This window comes from Pan troglodytes, chromosome 3 (assembly GCF_028858775.2).
Source record: "Pan troglodytes isolate AG18354 chromosome 3, NHGRI_mPanTro3-v2.0_pri, whole genome shotgun sequence".
Taxonomy (NCBI): Eukaryota; Metazoa; Chordata; class Mammalia; order Primates; family Hominidae; genus Pan; species Pan troglodytes.
In genome coordinates this window covers 42,896,808-42,917,405 of record NC_072401.2, presented here as the reverse complement: position 1 = coordinate 42,917,405, position 20,598 = coordinate 42,896,808, and the positions used below count along the sequence as shown (strand labels likewise).

General features: G+C 35.4%; 1 protein-coding gene across 8 annotated transcripts in view; it reads left to right on the top strand.

Moving 5' to 3' along the window:
• ATP8A1 (ATPase phospholipid transporting 8A1) overlaps positions 1 to 20,598 on the top strand; it is a 249,041-nt gene that overhangs the window by 63,325 nt on the left and 165,118 nt on the right. For 6 of the 8 annotated variants that reach the window (XM_517167.8, XM_009447594.5, XM_063809481.1 and 3 more), the window contains 7 exons: positions 5,388 to 5,457; positions 7,240 to 7,367; positions 12,125 to 12,236; positions 13,887 to 14,052; positions 15,479 to 15,606; positions 18,160 to 18,237; positions 19,143 to 19,231. In XM_517167.8, the coding sequence (XP_517167.5) occupies positions 5,388 to 5,457; positions 7,240 to 7,367; positions 12,125 to 12,236; positions 13,887 to 14,052; positions 15,479 to 15,606; positions 18,160 to 18,237; positions 19,143 to 19,231 (771 nt within the window). Of the gene's footprint in view, positions 1 to 2,832; positions 2,907 to 5,387; positions 5,458 to 7,239; positions 7,368 to 12,124; positions 12,237 to 13,886; positions 14,053 to 15,478; positions 15,607 to 18,159; positions 18,238 to 19,142; positions 19,232 to 20,598 lie in introns of all 8 variants that reach the window. The other 2 variants (XM_009447595.5, XM_001150768.6) reach the window with 1 other exon arrangement.

Below are 20,598 nucleotides of genomic sequence, written 5' to 3'. Positions count from 1 at the left end.
TACTCTTTAAAGAATGTGACTTTCAAATGGTTTTAGGTTTAAAAACTTTAAACTAGTCCTATTTTAAATTAAGAAAAATTGTTTTTAATATTTTAGAGGTTGTTTATCATCATTTCCTTGGACAGTTTTAGTTGTAAATCCACATATGAATATGGACAGTGTCCTTTTTTCAAAATTTATTTAATCAGGTCATCATTTAAAGTGATTTGATTCATGACAAGTTAGTGAAACTTAACAAATAAAAGTATTTATACTAGATATTTATAGAAGTAAGTCTACAACCAATTAAAGTAACTGCAGGTAGTTATATTTCTATAATTTTGTGCCATGTACCTATAGGTTTTTGTTTTCAGAAAAAATAATATAGATGTTTTCAAATCACCCCTTCTGTTCTTAGTTTCCTTTGCTTATAACTTTATCAGGATAAATCTCTAAAACTGAGTGAAGCTAACCGTCCATTCTTGGCGTCTTCAGAATTAGCTTGAGGGAGAGCTTATTGTCATTGTCTCAGGTTCTAGGTAGTATCAGGCACTAGAAAGAGTTCTCCTTAGGGAGTGAAAAGCCAGGATTCTTATTCTGATTTGGTGATTTTGAACCAACTGCTTAATCTCTCATGCCTTGATTTCACATCTTTTATATTAAGATGGATTAAATGATCAAATTCTAATATTCCCCAATTCTTTTTGTTTAAATTGATAAGCTTTAAGAGTACCTTACAGAATGGTGTCCATTCAGTTTTACTAAGTAAAAATGTGATGAATGTATTGGACAGTTGGCCATCTGAATGTTTGACAGTCTTGTGCTGCATAACAACATTTTGGTCAATTACGAAACACATATACAACGGTGGTCCCATAAGATTATAATGGAGCAGAAAAATTCCTATTGCACAAATACTTATTATTGTGTTACTGTTTCTTTACACTATTCCATACAGTAACATGCTGTACAGGTTTGTAGGCTAGGAGCAATCTGCTATACCATATGGCCTATAGACTATACCATCTAGGTTTGTATAGGTACCCTCTATGATGCTCACAGTGACAAAAATGCCTAACAATGCATTCCTCAGAAGCTACACCTGTCATTGTCACGTGACTGTATATAAGTTCAAAATGATAGTAACACCTTCTAACAATTTGGGAAAGTATTGTTTTCCCAATTAAACTCTTAGAGACATAATTATAGAATGAATCATATAGGCTGAACCGTTAAATACAATTTTTATTTTTGGTGCTCAAAAATGTGAAGATAATCGACTGTACTGCCCTGAATTTGTATTTAATTTTAAGTTGGAAATTTTCAAAATCTTTGCCGTCTGACTCTATCCAACTTCAGAAACTCCCCAGCAAGCTACTTGTATTTCTTAAACTTTAGACCACTTTTACAGAATTTGTTTTATAAGCATTAAAAACACTGGTGGCATGAATTTCAATTTATTGGAACAGTTTCTGTGTCTTAATATGGTCTCCACAGCGATTAACTTCCTCCAAGATTATATTTTTAAAAGATTATCTGATTCATTGCGTTTTGTTATTGAGTAGAATTCAAAATAAAAGCTGTGCTGTTAGACATTTCAATCCAAGTAGCAGAGTACCACCTTTCAGTATTTTTTTTCCTCAAAGGGTTTTAGCATTACTTAGCTTCTTTGAATCTACATTAACCTCATGAAATAGGTAGTAGTTGTTTAATCATTTAACTGAAGGAGAAATTTTGACTTTAGGTAATGACTAAGTCAGGGTTGGAATACTCCTAATTTACTATCTTCACACTGTCCACTATCAAAAGAAGTACATGATGATTTTTACCCGCAAGTGAGCAAACACTTAGCAGTAAGAGTAAACAACTGTTTATAATATTTTAATTTTCAATTTTTTAAATTTTTAATTACTAAGAGTACATCTTCTGTGAGGTAGTTTGAAATTAAAGCATGAACATGGTTGAAAGTTACTGTGTTTCATAGGCTTTCATTTTGAAATGAAACAGATTTTAGCATTTAATAAATAATGAATACATTTATGTGTTAAGAAAGTATAAAGTAGGGTAAAATAACTCAAGCTGTTAATTCAAGTCCATATTCTCGGCATGTCTATTTCATACCCTCTCTGAAAAAATTTCTCTGGATTCAAAGGCTTACCCTTCCAAAACAATGCATTATCTAGACTTCATTAATTGCTAAGTAACTCAAAAGGCTACAGTTATGCCTTCTGACTTCCTAAGGCATAATTGCAAAGCTTCCTAAGGCATAATGCAAAGCTGACTTCTTTGCAGCTTTGCATTAAAGTTAGTAAGATATTTATTCAATTAACTTTAAAAATATTTTGGAGTCAGAACATTTTTGATAGTTTTTTTTTTTTAAGTGGGGCAGGGACTAGTATACTTTTTTTTTCAAGACCCTATCACAACCCTAAAAAATAATTTTCATTATTATTTTCTTCCTTTTTTGGTACAAGTGGACATACAGTAGATGGCATGAGGTTGAGAAATTTGAGAAAGAAAAATCTAGACTATAATGTAGTTCTCTATAAAATATGCTTTAATTTGATAAGCTTATGAGTAAACTTTTAAAAATTAAGTTTTCACACTAAAACTTTAAATTGGGCTTAAAAGCAAATAAATAACCCTCAAATATTAAATGTTTTCTTATGCCTTCAGACCTGATCAAAATAAGTTTTGAAAAAAATTGGCATTAGATGTTTTTATTAACATGTATTATTTTCTATAATAATTTTGAACTTTCTGTCTCTTTTGTCCATTTGTTTGTTTTTTTTTCCTCTGTTCATTTTTTTTTTTTTTTTTGCCATTTTAATTATTTTATACTGGGACGTGTAGGTGGCAGTAGGGGAGATAGTGAAAGTGACCAATGGGGAACATCTCCCAGCAGATCTCATCAGTCTGTCCTCAAGGTTAGAACCACTGAGTCGTATAGGATGCGTGTATGTGGGTCCTCACCGTAAACCGGAGAACAGTTGCACCCAAATATGGTTGAGTTCTGTGTCTCTTCCTTTAAAACACAAACTTTTTATACTGCTTGGTGATGGACATTTCACAGATGTTTTAAAGGGATTTTTGAATACTATGTTGACTGATGCTTGTCCTTCAGCTGGGCAAATTGAACTCCTGTTGTTATCAATAGGAGTCTAAGAGGCATGACAGTGAAGGTAGATTTTAATTTCCTGTGCACCATTAATATATATTCGTATTTAATAACATGCCTAAGTACTAAGGCTTAATTTATTATCTCTCCGGGATATTATTTTGAATAATGTTAAGCTTTTCATGAAACAGTCATTGAAAATTGATTAGATTATAAACATGTCTTATTCTTGTATTTTAAATTTTTCTGTAAGTTCTGTAAAATCCTTCCAGCGATTGTGACTATAATTTGGGCTCATAGGGTTTATAGAGGACCCCCTGCACAAAGCTGGATGTTGCACATTTTGTACCGCATGCTTTGGGATCGACTTTTATCCCACTTGTATCTAGTGACAAAGTGCACGTTACTGTGATCAATTTCAGCTGTCTACTAGTGTCTGTATTGTGATATGCATCTTGTTTCATTTTTCACTTACTAATCAAAAAGCCTGCTTTGCCTCTCTTGACTAGTTTGTGTTTTAGATGTCATCATAATTTGCTGAAATATTTATGATCTAGCATGATTCCTTATCTGAGACTTCTTGCTGCCTTTTCACAGCACTATTAAGAATTGCTTCAGTAACTGCTGTCCTAAGTGATTGTTGAGAATGTTCTGAATTTCGATGCTTATTTTATTACCCCAACTTCAAATAGAACTTAGCCATTTGAACTTCCTAACTTCCTAGCCATTTAAAGACCTAGATAAGTTACTTTATGCAAAAAAAAAAAGTAGAATTAGAATATTATTCTAATTGTCAGAATATGGAATCAACATTGTCATTTAGTATTTTCTTTGTCATCGTGCTTCTATATTATCAGGTGTGTTTTATAAATTCATAAACTATGTTTCAAATGTATACATAAGTAAATTACAAATTTCGAGCAATTTCCAGAGCCAAATTGCTATTGTGACAGTGATTTTAAAAATAAAATTTTGAATAAGTTATAGAGTGAAAATATAAATATTGAAGGACTTAATTTTGGGGAAAAGTAGCAGCTTTTACGAAAGAAAGCTCATAGGGTAAATTGAAGAACCTGCAGAGCTACTTTAAAATGAATCAGTAAAATATTTTTGATTAATGTCTATGTGTTTAAGCAATTTTCACAAATCTTCGGGCCACAAAATTAAGCTACATGCCCATTTCTGAAACTAGGAATAGTCTGTTTTGCACATGTACAAATTGGAAGTTGATTAGAAAATTCCAGGTGTTTGTAATTTGTAAATTTTTTTCTTTCTAGCTTTGAGTACACATGCTTATAAGAGATTACATTTATAATACTTATGTGATATTAGTAAATTAAGCCTATTATATAACCAAGCATTAATCAGATTAGAATGCTTTTCTTTAGAATTAAGGATCAGATTATACAGTTGGGCTACAAACTTAGATGTCTGTAGTTGCTGGGCAAGTCAAATCAGCATGTGAAAGGGAAAGATAAGACAGTCTGGGCTGTGGTGGTGTGATAAAACTGGAGAACATGGACCCCTTAGGCCAGCCGCCACACACCAGATTTTACTAAGACACACTGGTGGGGAACCCATGAAGTGCATCTTCTAGGTCAAGGAGCAATATGGCCTAGCTGACTGATTTTAGTTTTAGTTTTTACCGCTGTGAGAATCTCTCAAGCAACTTTAATAGGAGAGCAGGAGTGGAAAACATAGAGGGAGAAAGCTATATATCCACTTTCATTGTAAAATTTGTTCATATTACTTTTTTTAAATAACCTTAAATTTAAATATTATGGTTTATGTGATCCTATTCATCATAGCTAAAAGGGTAGTAAATTCAGGTTTGTGGAACTAGCAATCTGGAATTTTCTCATCAACCACTTTCTTAACCAATTTACATGCGTGCTATGAGCATGAAATCTCATGTGGTGTTTTTGAGCTAAAGATAAATCCGGACACAAAACTGCTTTACATTTCAGATACAGTCTGTGTTGTGTCTATGTGGATGAACAATTTAAATATAATGTGCAAATCTATTCATTTGCATTATCTTGAAGACCATTACTGATTGTTGTCAGGAAATTGCTTTTGGGTCCTTCTGGCTGAAAAGCTAATCCATGAGTTGTCATGCATGGGTTCTGCCTCACAGCATCTTGCTGTTAGAATGAAAATCATCAAGAAGCTAAGTAACTATTACTTTGTCTAGAACGAAAGGCTTTAGTGAGTCTGAGCATTTAAATAAGTTATTATTATGCTTTTCTTCCCGCACTAAATCTTTGTGCTTCTCAACTCCAAACTACAGTGAGCCCCAAGCCATGTGCTACATTGAAACATCCAACTTAGATGGTGAAACGAACTTGAAAATTAGACAGGTAAGATCTGATACAAGTATATATATAATCACTGCTATTTTATTACATGGAATTAAGAGCTTCTTTCTTTGTGTTATTGTCTTGAAGTAATCTGTCCTATTGCAAATATGTTCCCATGGAACCACAACAAAGAGGTTTTATAAACTGGTATTGTTAAGTATTATGGAAGATTCTGATATATTTGTCTGGTTAAATATGATCTATCTTATAGATACTATTTGTAATATTTTTAATTATGTAATAGCTAACACTCAGATAATAGTAGTTCTAAGTGCTTTGATATGTTTTAACTTTTTCCTATTCACCTGGTTCAAATTATAATTTGACTTTGCCATGTTAAAAAGCTGTACAAGGGCCAGGTGCGGTGGCTCACGCCTGTAATCCCAGCACTTTGAGAGGCTGAGGCAGGTGAATCACAAGGTCAGGAGATCGAGACCATCCTGGCTAACACGGTGAAACCCTGTCTCTACTAAAAAAGTACAAAAAATTAGCCGGGCGTGGTGGCGGGCGCCTGTAGTACCAGCTACTCGGGAGGCTGAGGCAGGAGAAGGGCGTGAACCTGGGAGGCGGAGCTTGCAGTGAGCCAAGAATGTGCCACTGCACTCCAGCCTGGGCGACAGAGCAAGAATCTGTCTCAAAAAAAAAAAAGCTGTACAAGGATGGGCACAGTGGCTCACACATGTAATCACACTTTGGGAGGCCGAGGCAGGTGGATCACGAGGTCAGGAGTTCAAGACCAGCCTGACCAACATGGTGAAACCCTGTCTCTACTAAAAATACAACAAGTAGTTAGACATGGTGGCATGTGCCTGTAATCCCAGCTACTCAGGTGGCCAAGGCAGGAGAATCGCTTGAACCTGAGAGGCGGAGGTTGTAGTGAGCCGAGATCATGGCACCGCACTCCAGCCTGGGTGACAGAGTGACACTCCGTCTCAAAAAAAAAAAAAGAAAAGAAAAAAAGCTGTACAACAAGCTCCCACAACACAAGTTTACTACATAAGCTCCATTGTACACCCCTGAACTTAAAATAAAAGTTTTTTTAAAAGCCATACTTTCTATTGCCGTTCAAAAACTCTCACTCGTCTTACTCATCTTGGGGAATAGTTTACATTTCTATATTTACTTTTCATATCATCTCAAGCAAAAATAACTGTAAAGTTTTTAAAGTTTTAAGAGGGACTTTAAAAATGTATGCCTTTGGTTTCTAGATGAATGATGAAAATGACATTTGGGAGGGTTGGGATGTGTTGGAACTAGATCATCACAGAGGGCCTGGACCCAGACTGCCACTGTGTGAGGGGCCCTGCTCAGTGACAGCTGCTTCTGGTTGGCCAGAGGGAAAACCTGTTTTGGAGTTTCCCTTCTCTGGAATAAAAAAAGAGAAACAAAGCTATGTTCTTTGAACACAGATTCCATCCATTTTTCATCTTGTTTAGATTCTGAAGACAGATTCAGACTGTATAGTGCTAAATATTACTTTTATTTTCACAAGCAAATGGTTCTTTGGGGACTGACTTCAAATTATCTTTGTAGACTAGCTTATAGTCTCCTAAATATATTTAAGAACTCTCATAAAGGTGCCCTATTCTTGCGCTAAAAACCTGTGCTCAAGTCAGGGAGGAAGGTATCTCTTAATTATGATTTGACAGAGTAGGGGAGAATTGCTTATAAAAATAATGGGATCCCTTAGATCTTAAGACTTGGATGAATTCAAAATTCCTCCTCTTTACCCAGATACAACTTATTTAATATACTTTTTGCTTATTTAAAAATTCCGAACAGGGCTTACCAGCAACATCAGATATCAAAGACATTGACAGTTTGATGAGGATTTCTGGCAGAATTGAGTGTGAAAGTCCAAACAGACATCTCTACGATTTTGTTGGAAACATAAGGCTTGATGGACATGGGTATGTAAAATCCGTCTTTATAAAAACACAGAATCCACTGTGTCATAGTGTATTGCTTTGTCTTCCAAGTCTGGATACATACTTCTTGTGTGCTAAGTTTGAGTACTCAAAACCCTTTTTAAAGCATTTTTATTCTGCCCTGAGTCCTTCTGTGAAGATGTTGAATCTTATCCATTCATGTAGTATAGCTGATGACTTCCCAGAGTTCCTGCCAATCTGGCTGGAGGATATTTTCAGAGATATTCCCAGCTTCTGGCACATTGTTTCGTGGGTAAACAATGGGAGTAAGAATTACCTGTGGCTTATTCTTTGGCCAAATACTCATGTTATAGGCTTAACTATTCAATCTGCATGGCCTGGGTCCTTTCCTGTGATCTTGAGATGCTTCAAGGAGTTCAGACTCTACCTTCAAGGGGTCTATTGTACTGGATAATTTATTGTCTCCTCCATGAAATTTCAAATGTTCTTTCTAACCTGTGGTATTAATTATAGTCATCTCATCTCTTTTTGTTACCTGCTTCCTGCCTCTCGTTTCTTCTCTTCTACCCCTTGCCTCATTCATTCAACCAGTACATATTAAGCACCTAGTAAGCCAAGCCAGTTAAGGTGTTAAGGAGGCAACAGTGAACAAAGCAGATAAATATTCCTGGCCTTAAGCCTTGGTCTGTTCAGGCTGTTGTAACAAAATATCTTAGACTGGGTAATTTATGAATTACAGTAATTTATTGCTCACAGTTCTGGAAACTGGGGAGTCCGAAATCAAGGCACTAGAAGATTCAGTGTCTGCTGGGGCCTGTTTCTCATAGATGTCATCTAGTATGTGTCTTCACATGGCGGAGGCTCTCGGACCTCTTTTGTAAGGGCATGAATTCCATTCCCGAAGTCCCCACCTTCTGATACCACCGCTTTGGGAATTCAGTTTCAACATGTGAATTTTGGGGAGACACAAACTTTCAGACCATAGCACCTTGTGAGCTTACTTTCTTGCAGTAAGGTAATGGCAAACATACAAACAATAAGATGATAAATAAGAAAAGTTTATACTATGTTAGAAAGTGATAAATGCTTTGGGAAAACAAATAGCACAGAATAAGGAAGATTGGGTGTCTTTGGAAGGGAACAACTTTTTGTTAGGGTGGTCACAGTTAGCCTCATTGAAAAGGTAACATTTGAGCAATGATGAGTGGGAGGTGAGGACATTTGCCTTTTGAATATCTGGAGGGAGATAATTCCAGATGGAAGGAGTAGTCAGTGTAAATTATTAGTTCTATCATTACATGATCTTCAAGTGGAAAAGTGCCTGGAATAATTGTGGAATGTTAGGGCAGTGTGGTTGGAGTGCTATGATCAATGAAGAGAGTAATAGAAGAAGGGCCTAGAGAAAATAGAGGGCCAGATCCTATGGGCTTTGTAGGCCATTGTGAGGATGTTACTCTGAGTGAAATGGGAATTCACTGGAGGATTTTGAGGAAGAAAGGTCAGCAGTTCAGTTTTGGACTTTATAAGTTTGGTCCAAACAGAGATGTCCAGGAGGCTGTTGAATATATATCTGAAGTTTGGGACAGAAGTCTGGGTTCATGAGATATGTTTGGAAGTAAGTGGCATAGATATTTAAAGCCATGAGGATGGAAGAAATCACTGAGAATGAAAGGGTATAGACAGAAAACTGAAGAGACCCAAGAGCTATCCTGAGACCCTTCAACGTTATGTTGGGAAAGGCAAAGGCACTAGTGAAAGAGATGGACACCAAGTTTATAGGGTGGTAACCAAGAGAGAGTGAAGAAACTGTACCAAAGCAGGGGGACCAAAACTGAGTCTGACATTGCTGATGGTCAAGTACAATGAGACTGACCACTAACATATTTACGTTTAGCAAGTGGAGATCATTGAAATTGATTAGAACAGGTGCCTGATGATAGTGAGTTTGAGAAAATGGAAGAAGAGTTGAAAATAGCAAGTATAGCCTTCTTCTTCAAAGAGTTTTGTTGCAAAGAGAGCAAAGAAATGAGGCAGAAACTGGCAGAAAAGGTGAAGTCTTTCCTGCTTCCCTTCTCCCCTCTTTTCTCCTCCTCCATTCCCTTCTTTCCCTGCTTCCCCTACTTTATGGTATACCTTATCTCCCAGGCATTGTAGTGGCCAACTAAATGTTGGCTAAATATACTAGTTGAACTCAGCAGCCTGAGAGAATGTTTTTGGTGTTTTCATTATTTTGTAATTGCATTATTAGAGTGTTTGAATTCTAAAGGACATTTGAAGTATACCCTGAACTGTCATCCTCATTCAGATCCTCCAAAAGCTTTCCTGTAATCCGTGAAGTAATTATATGTTGTTCTAAAATTTTCACAGAGTGATCGTTCCATGAACATATGGTTAAAGACTCATGATAGATTTGGCCATTTATACCAGTATTGTTTCTATAGTCTGACATTCCTAACTGGCCAGCTTCCATGTCTTAACAGTTTTCTGTCAAATTGTTGCTGAGCAAATCTATGCTGTGAAGGAGAAACTTTGTATGATGGTGCCAAGATTCAAGGTACAAAGAGAATTTATATAATATGCTGTATTTCATGTGAAAGATAGAAACAGATTTTCAAGACCTTTGTATCTGTGGCACTTTTGGGGTTTACAGTGATTACCCAAAGCTCTTGGAGACCCTTTGGAATGAGTATACTTTGTTGCTTTTAAGGATGAGGGTCATAGTCTAATGCCAGAAGCCTTGGAACACCAGCTATGATGAAAACTAGCTAATTCTTCTTGAGTCCTTGTAATTGAAAAGTGGTATGTTTTGCTTTTGAAGAGTTTGTGTCTAATTCCGGTCAATCCACACCACCACTGCTGAGGTGACAGTTGCCATATTATACCCCATCGGCTGGGTAAGGAACAGTTGTCACATGTGTGTCCCAGAGCATAGTGCAGCTTCCCAAGAAGTTATTGGAAACCCACTTTAGGCCCAAGGCCCCTTTCAACTCTGAAATGCACCCTTAATCTTGAGATATATACCAGAGGGGTTTCCTTCCAGACAGGTCCTAAAGGCATGCTATTGTACATAAAGAATGAGAGTTGCAGTTGCTTTGTTCTTTCTCTAAATTGGAATACAGTATTTCCTAAGGATTCATTCAAGTGCTATTGTTACCTACCCATCTGGATTGATTTTACCTGTGTCAGTAGAATTTGTGTAGTTCCTGAATGTCCAAGGCCCAAGCTGCTACTAGCCTTCCAAGCCTGCTGGGCCAGAGCAGCTCACCAGAAATGAAGACCTCAGCCTCGCTTTGCCTCCACTTACAAAGAAGTTCTGTGTTGTCTGTCGACTTTTCTTGTGGAATTGTTTCCTTCTTTTTCCAGAATTTTTAAATATATTTTTCTTTATATTTGACCTTTTTTCTCTTATTAAAATGAAGACTTGGTAGTAGTAATCCATGACCCATTAAAATTTATGTTAATACATAAATTTTATACAAAATTTATGTATTAATACATATTAATGTATTAATTATGTATTAATACATATTAATACATATTAACGTGTTAATATGTATTAATACATAATTAATACATATTAATGTGTTAATACAAAAATTACATTTTCCTCAAGAACTCTAGTATTGTGGTGGCTTTGTTCCTTCTTATGTCCCTGTGTGAGTTGTATCACCCAGTAACCTACCATAGTGGGTAGCCTTGTGAAAAATCCACAAAAATACCAACTGGGACCTTATTCATGAAAAATGTGTCTTAAATGATAAGGAATGAACAGCTCCAAAATGCTTACTATTCATTGGAAATTTATTCACAATTCTTGGGAAACCAATCTTCAAATACTATAAAAATGAATGTTCTAGAGGTTTTAAGTACAGGGACTTGTCTGTAGGGGGTCAGGGCTGGCAATGCAAATAAGTGGTGAGATCTGTGTATTTATCTTAGGAATTTTTTTGCACCTTTATTACGTACAAAGCTATTTTTAATTTGGGTGGGGGGGTAGAGAGAGAGTGTGTGGGGGGTGGGTGTATGTGGTGTGTGTGTGTGGTGAGGCTGAGGTGGGTAGACAGATTCCTTATCCCCATCACTTCCTAACACTTTTAGAAATCTAAATGGACTTATTTAGGAAAAGTTATAAATAGTTGTGTAAATTAGCCTCTGAATTCCAAAACATTACCTATTATTTTGGTTAATGTATTAGCTTGCTCAGGCTGCCCTAACAAAACACCATAGACTAGGTGGCTTTAATGATGGAAATTTATTTTTCTCACATTTCCAAAGGCTAAACATCTGAGATCAGAGTACCTGCATGATTGGGTTCTGGTGAGGGTCATCTTCCTGGCTGGCAAAAGGCCCCTTCTTGCTGTGTCCTCACAAGGACAAGAGTAAACTCCTCGAGTGTCTTTTTATAAGGGCATTAATCCCTTCATGAGGACCCAACCCTCATGACCTCTTCTAAATCACATTAGCTCCCGAAGGGTCATTTCCAAATGCCATTACATTGGGGGTAAGAACTTCAACATGTGAATAGTGGAGGGACAGAGTGCAGTCCATACCAGATAGTGAAGTTACAGAAAATGACTGGTTGGTGTTAAGGAAAAACAATGTAAATACTTGTGTTGTTGCTGTTTAAGAAAATTATTTGTATTGGGGGGAAATTACTTTCCAGAAATAAATATGAGAAGGGTTATTTTAATAATGGGTACTTTTGTAACTATATGGTAACTAGAGTTCTTAAGCATTTTAGAAAATACTGTTTCTAATGTCAATGTAATCTGTCCTAGCACCGTTCCACTGGGAGCAGATCAGATTCTTCTTCGAGGAGCTCAGTTGAGAAATACACAGTGGGTTCATGGAATAGTTGTCTACACTGGACATGACACCAAGCTGATGCAGGTGAAATTTTTCTCTATGAAACCTTTTGGACCTAAGGCTTTTGTGAGTGTATGATTTACAGATCTCAGTGCAGTGGTCCCAAACATAGGAGACCATCTGTCACAGACTCCTGATCCAACCCTATATGTTCAGAATCTGGTACTCCTGTGAGTGGGACCTTGAAATTACCTCCCTATAAGAATGGCTTGGGCTGGGCGCGGTGGCTCACGCCTGTAATCCCAGCACTTTGGGAGGCCAAGGCGGGCGGATCACAAGGTCAGGAGATCAAGATCATGCTGGCTAACATGGTGAAAGCCCGTCTCTACTGAAAATACAAAAAATTAGCCGGGCGTGGTAGTGGACACCTGTAATCCCAGCTACTCGGGAGGCTGAGGCAGGAGAATGGCGTGAATCCAGGAGGCGGAGCTTGCAGTGAGCCGAGATCCTGCCACTGTACTCCAGCCTGGGCAACAGAGCAAGACTCCGTCTCAAAAAAAAATAAAAAAAGAATGGCTAACTGCACACGGGAATACTGGAAGGTTCACCAGGGATTATGCATGAACTCTCAAGAATTTTGTGTATGGGTCTATGGCAGCATTTACTAACTATTATAGTGATTATTACAAGTTGTCCATGTCATGATAAGTGATCTGCATTAAAATATTTGTCTTGTAATTTTATTTTAATGCAATAGTCAAATTTTTAAATTTCTATCTTTTAATAAAATTTTTTAGAAATTTGAATCAAACGACCATTTTTCGTAGCATTTATATGTAAGGCTGTTTTTGCCATCAGCTTTAATTCTTGCATTGATCTTCACACCTGCCTACAGTTGCTCCGTCCCTGTGTTATACCATCAATATTCAATAGTCAGATGGGTGTGGAAAACAGTTTTAAGAAACTAAATGAAAATCTGCTCTCAGAGCTAATACCTTTGTACCTTGTACAGGCATGAAGGTATTATCAATAGGCAAGCAAGATTGCTGTTAGTGATTCCACCACTAGCCATTTTATAAATTCTATAAATCTTCATTTCATATTCATTCTGACATTTAATTTTCTGTTCTATGGATTTTTTGGTTAGCACAGGTCTACATAACCATTTGAATCATCATATACAACTGAGGCAACTTGCCTCTGTTATTCTTTATAGCCAGGACTACTTAAATTGTTGCTGCGTTCAGTAAAACAATTGCTAAATGCCACCAGAAATTTGAAAGCCGGAGATCCTTTAAATGTTGCCTTCCTATGTTCAAATTTCCAGGTGCCTGTTTGCGGGAGCATAGGCTGCCTTGTCTGCCTGTCTTCCTGAACGGAAACACTAACTAAATGTTTCTAGACTACCCTGTTTGCTTACATAGCCAAGTAATGCATTATTCATCTTACCTGCCACAATGCAAAAGCTATTTTTGCAAAAGGAATGTAATTTCGTTCTCTTCTTTCTTATAGTTTACTTCCTAGAAAAAGGCCTGGGCGGTGTAGTGGCCTTGAAAAAAAGGTGGTTAACCATTGGCACCTTATTACATTTGTCATGGGTTTCACATAATTTTCACGTATCCACCCACATCTAGATACTGAGTTGTGACTTTGTCATCCTCAACAGAATACTAAGTATAGATTGCTAAATCATTGGTGTACATTTTTTATTACTCATCTTGTTTCTTTTTACAGAATTCAACAAGTCCACCACTTAAGCTCTCAAATGTGGAACGGATTACAAATGTACAAATTTTGATTTTATTTTGTATCTTAATTGCCATGTCTCTTGTCTGTTCTGTGGGCTCAGCCATTTGGAATCGAAGGCATTCTGGAAAAGACTGGTATCTCAATCTAAACTGTAAGCAATAAAGTGCTTACTGCACTTTTTTAGATTAAGACATGTATTTGTTTCACAATTGATCTTGATTTACTTTATTTCGTATTGTTTCTAAAAAGACCTTGTTGCCAAGATAGCTGGACATTTGATCTTTATTTTTCAGTGAGATTTCTAGCAAGTGTAAGTAAAATTTGGGAATCCTAAAATTTCAGAATCCTTAAAAACATAATGAGCACTCTATAGTGGTATAAAATGTTCACTAAGTATAGTCATTTATTATATATATCAACGAAAACTATTCCTTAAAAATATTTTTAACATAGGTGGTTAACTATATGGTAAAGAAAGTAGATTGACCATGTGTGGATATAACAAAACATATATATTTAAATATATATTGTATATATTTATAAATATATAAAATATTTTAAATATATTTAAATAATATAAATATTTAAATATATTTTATCTTAAATAAAATATACTTTGTTTATATTTTATTTAAATAAAAGTACCAAAAAGTGGTTTATATGGTTTAAAAATGTTTAAACCAAATGTATTTTCATTTGAACTCAGTAATGTGGTAAGTCCTATATTAAATGTTATCTTAGAGAAGGTGCTAGTAAATAGTTTTCCTTTAGAGCATTTATCCTTTTATTATTGTGATATTAATGTACCACCCCTGGATATTTCTGTGAAATGAGTTTACATTTTCATTTCATGAGTACTTAGCCAATAAAGACTTAACTTCCAGAAGTGTGAAAGCAAATTCTAGTACAATCATATAGCAAAAACTGGTATTTTTAAAATTTTTTTATTATATTGATTTATCTTTGCAGCAATTCCAAGTTGTTTTTATAGTTACTGATTTATTATTTCAGTATCAGAACTGTTACTACCATCAGTCTGTTTCTTTGTATACTTTACAATTGTATCTGGTATAGCAGTTTTATTTTCATTATTGAGGAAGAAGAGTATAATGTACCTAGGAGAATAATTTACCTAGGACTGAATATTACTCATATAGTTTGGATTGTTTTTGCTGCTGCTGTCTTGTTTGCTTTTAAAGTATGCTTTAAATTGGAAATACTCTTAAGAATTTATATAAAAGTGATTCTACCCAATTGAGATTTTATATTTATAAACCCTCAGTGCTATCCCTGATGTCTCTAAACTTTGTGTTTGGAAGAGGGTTTGCAATATTTGACAGTCCTTTCACTGTCTTAGTACTTTTATACAGCTGTTACCTGGATTAACAACATATTGAACACAATGCAATTCTATCTTGAAGGATGTACTTGAGAATTAGGATAGATTATCAGCAAAGTGTTCCTCCCAAATTATCAAATGAGCTGCGTAGTATGGAAAACTTGTATTATGCTAATTTGGGGTCAATGCAAATAAAATATAAAACTGTAAATGACATTCTTCCTGCCTCTCCCAACAGATGGTGGCGCTAGTAATTTTGGACTGAATTTCTTGACCTTCATCATCCTTTTCAACAATCTTATTCCTATCAGCTTATTGGTTACATTAGAAGTTGTGAAATTTACCCAGGCATACTTCATAAATTGGGTAAATATGAATTATGATTGTTATCACCCTACAAAATAATTTTGTCCTTAGGATGTTTTGATATCTCAGGAGAAAAAAGGTTTTAATTATATCTACCGTTTCTTGACCACAGTATCAGATTTTTGAACCTAATTTGTTGCAAAGTTCCTCATCTCAGAATCACACAAGTTTACAGGCCAGACATTGTAGGGAAAATGGGTCTCTAGTTCAGGAAACCTGTGGTGGTCATGGGAGATGGAGAACCATGAGTTTGGAGTTAAGTATCTGAATTATGTTTCTAGTATTATAATTTACTAGGTGTATCAACTTTCTCAAGTCACTTATTTTGAAACTTATTTTCTTGAACACAATCATAGGGATAATATGCCTTACCTACATCTTACAGTGGTTTTATGGGCTAAGGAATCTCTTGACTTAGCAAAGAGCTTTGAAAATAATCAAGCACTATACAAATAATACTGTAATTCTTACTGATATCAACCAGATTATCATGTTATATCATGTTATTTTCTACACTGTAAACAATTTTAGCTTCACTTGAATTTTTCTTCATAATTTTTCTCTTGAATATTGTTAAATATTAGAAAAATGTTGGACATCTACTTTCTAAATGTTTTTAAATGTGGTCTTAGTTTTATTTTTATTAAAGTTAAAATTAATATAAATTAAATCTGTGGGCCTAATCTGCCAGAAAATTTAATTTTTCTTTTATTTTGAGAAACTTTGTGTTATTTTTGATGTTTCTTTCTTTTTCAATCATTGTAAAGTCTTTCAATATGAACAATATTAGGATTTTGAAAAATATAACTGATACTTTTGTAACTGCTCATTATCTTCTTGTAGTGAATTATCTACCTAAACTGTCAATCTCTTAATTCATTGGTAAGAAATCAGTGTGATTTAGAAATCTAAAATGAGCTGCAGGTGTAGCTCACTTCATGCAGGAGATATATGGCTGAAAAATTACGTAATAGGATATGTACAAATATAAGTAAGACTTATTGAAGTTTCTTATAGCAATAATAGGGTAACTCATTGTGAGAATCACATAAGTAAGCTAGATAATCACTTTGTTGTTTTGATTTTCAAAAATAATATCTTTCAAAGAATTATATAATTTTAGTATTGGATGAACCCAGCAGGCTTATGCTTTCAACCACCTTTCTAATATACAGAGATTTTATAACATCTGACAGATAGAACACTGACTTTCCAGCCTTCTTTTACAAAGCAACTTTCTTGTGTGAAAATGAGATTATAACTGTCTTCCTTTGATTCTGGTTCTTCCCAATGGATCTATTATGAAAATGCTTAATCTTGTTTCTGAATGATAGTCTTGCAAAATATCTGAACTCAGCTATCATGCCAATTCTATCCTATCTTTTCCTTTCTAATTAAACATTCCCCGCCTTCTGTTGTCCTTCAGTTCATGTGATTTCCAGATTAATCTCTATTCTGATCACTTTCTCTTCTGAACAAAGGCCCGGTTGGTTAATCTCTCTCTTAACACATGGCACATAAAACTCAATAACCTATTTCAGAAGTGATGTTGATCAGTTCAGAACACAGACATGGGAGAGATGGGCTTTGAATTTTGGCCTTTTCATTTGACATGAAAATTTGTGAACTACAACCCTGATTTGTTAATAAAATAGTCTAATATAGACAATGTTAATTTCGTAGGATAATATAGTCAAGTCTCATGATTACTGGACACAAGGCAAGTACAAATAAGTAAAAAACTATGCTCTTTTTTTTTTTTTTTTTTTTTTTTTTTTGAGATGGCGTCTCGCTCTGTCACCCAGGCTGGAGTGCAGTGGCGCGATCTAGGCTCACTGCAAGCTTTGCCACCCGGGTTCACGCCATTCTCCTGCCTCAGCCTCCGCAGTAGCTGGGACTGCAGGCGCCTGCCACCACTCCCGGCTGATTTTTTTGTATTTTTTTTAGTAGAGACAGGGTTTCACCGTGTTAGCCAGGATGGTCTCGATTTCCTGACCTCTTGATCCACCCATCTCAGCCTCCCAAAGTGCTGGTATTATAGGCGTGACATTTTTATCTTTTGAGAAGTGCATTTTGTTTTTCTTTCTTGGCCCAGAAAGTACAACCAGATAGAATCTCTTGGGTACTTTTTCCAGGGGTTTGAAGACCTAATTATTTGAGCAGTGTTTAGTTGCTGAGTTCTAGCTCACATTACTAAATACCTGCCTTGTGTCGGACACAGTAGGAAGCACTTTGTGTGGTATCTTTTAATCCTTATAATAGGTCATTTATATAGAAAATGGTGGAATGATAGTAAACCTAGATTGCATGATTCATAGACAGGCTCTAACTACCATACTGTTCTGCCCTTACTGTGGAATATAATAGTCTATATTGAATACTTTTCAGAAAAAATGAATTAAATGGTATAGGAATAACAGGAAATTAATGCCTACATATAGTTCATCAAACAGTGACTTATTGAAGTACGAATATACTAATTGTTTTCTTTTAAAGTTTCACCCAATTCCTTATTACCAGTTGTATTCAATGATTTACTTAATTTTTTTAAAGGATCTTGACATGCACTATGAACCCACAGACACTGCTGCTATGGCTCGAACATCTAATCTGAATGAGGAACTTGGCCAGGTAAACTCAATTTATTGTTGATTATGTGTTGAATTAAAAAGTTAGATTTGGTGTGGTATCTGCCATATATGATAACTGCAGATGGACAGCTTTTAATTTTCCACTATTTGAATAATATATTTGTTAGTGCATGATGAACAATTCTCATTTTTAGTAAATCAGTTTTTAAAAACACTGTCTCAAGGAGATTTTGCTCTCAAGGTAAAGCACTCCAAGAGCTTCGAGATGTCCCTCGGTATATAGTCAAGCTAGTATGCAACATATTAGCTATTTTCAAGTTATAAACGTAGTTTTAGAATTGTTCATACCTTTCAACCAGGAAGGGAGGAAAAGTTCATCAACGAAGCTATGTGAGTCTAGTCAATAGGAATGTTAGATTTATAATTCATACTGTATTCACATATGTGTATATTTGTAATCCATTGACATATTCTAGGTTTTTCTTTTTTTGTATTGTTGCCATATTCCAACTTACGCTTTACAAATAGCATCTAGTCCAGAATTATTTCTTACCAATTCAGATGTTGCATGAAGTTAATTGCACAAGCTATTACAAATTCTACAATTGCCTGTTGCATTGAGAAATGCTGATAGCTGTTTCAGTGCTCTGTAAATGTTAAGTAGTGGTAGTGGCACTTTCTAGTGGAAATTCAGACCATACTAAGGCATATGTCTGTATAGTTTTCTAGTATGGTGATAGTCTTTAATATTCATATGTGAAAAGATTCATTTGTAAAATACTTTTTAAAAAGCTGAATATATTCCTTGATAAATGGTCAGAAAATAGTCCCTTAGTAATATTCATTGTGCCCCTGCAATGTTAATAAAAAGCATGAGGGGTTTCTCTGTAAAAGACTGGCATAAAGACTTTCAAAATATTAATGAGAAATTTTAAACTTTTTTAGGTTAAATACATATTTTCTGACAAAACTGGTACTCTGACATGCAATGTAATGCAGTTTAAGAAGTGCACCATAGCGGGAGTTGCTTATGGGTGAGTTTTTTCCTTTAATTAGGATATGAAATACATGTTTAATTAGTGCTAACAGTTTGGTACATTTGGGAGTTCTTATTAGGGGAGGGTATAGGGTTGTTTGGTTTTTTTTAGTCTGAAAAGCAGCTGTTATAATTTTAGGACACATGTATATTTCGCGTTTCTAGTTTAGCATTGTTTTCATTTGGGATGACATGAGGCAGGTGCTCTGCCCAATGGTATTTTCAGTGTTTAGTGTTGCTGAAAGTCTCTCTCTTGCCCTGGTAATAAGGAACAAATATATTTCCTTTTACACTACTATAAACTAGAGTATAGCTTGGATCTGGTAAGGACAAATAATCAGGACTTGAGCAGTTTTCAAGTTAAAATAGTGACAGTTATCCCTTTTGATACTTTTTTTTCTTCTATCATCTCTCCTTTTTGCAGTCATAGAGCAATCTAAAATTCTGATGATGGAAAGGAGGTAGAGACGTGAAACTCTTGAATCTGGAGGATAATTAATATCATCAGAAACTTTTATCAGGCTGTTAATTTCTTTAGAATTGCTTGTTGAGCACCCATTTACTTTATTTCTTACTTCCAGGTACGCTTACAAGCTGTTCCATAGCCTTCTCTTTAAAATATTTTATAGGGTAATGTGAGAAAATTAATTTCTACATTTCCTAGAAAAGACATCAAAAGGTGAAACACTCTCCTGGCTGGTTGACATTGGCCTATTGTCAAACTTGCCAATTATCCTTATCTACCTAGAAGTGAGACTAGTAAATATCAGCCTCCTACTCATACAAGCATGGACACTTGCTTCTAGGTTTTCTGGCTTGCACCCACTCTTCCCCACTCACTCTGAGCAGTAAGCCAGTGACAAAGAGTGTTACATTTTGAAAATGCCTTAGTTAAAATTATAAATAAGTAAACATTTCATGAAAAATCCCAAAAGTATATGGTTATTCCTAGATATCCTTGTTCTTTGCGTTACGAGAGCATGACTAAAAATGACTATAAACTATATGTATAAACGAGGTTAAAAAGGCAGTTGAGTGGCTTTTTCACACTGTAAAGACAGCCTGTTGATTTAAGAAGCATACTTACTGCTTCCCGGGCTGGATGCTGTTTTTCATCTTTCTTCTTTATCTGAAGATGTCCTAATTTCCTTAGATGTAAGAGGCTCACCTGGCTCCTCCACCCTCCTCCCAACAAATTGCTACTGGAGCAGGAGAGTTGCAGCCACACTTTTTGACATCTTGTACTTATATATTCTACCCACAATCATCCCAGAGGAGAAAAGGAAAGCCTATTGCAATTCTAGAGTTCTCAGATCTATGATGATTTTTTTACACAAATTCTGTATTCATTCATAACTAGTATTT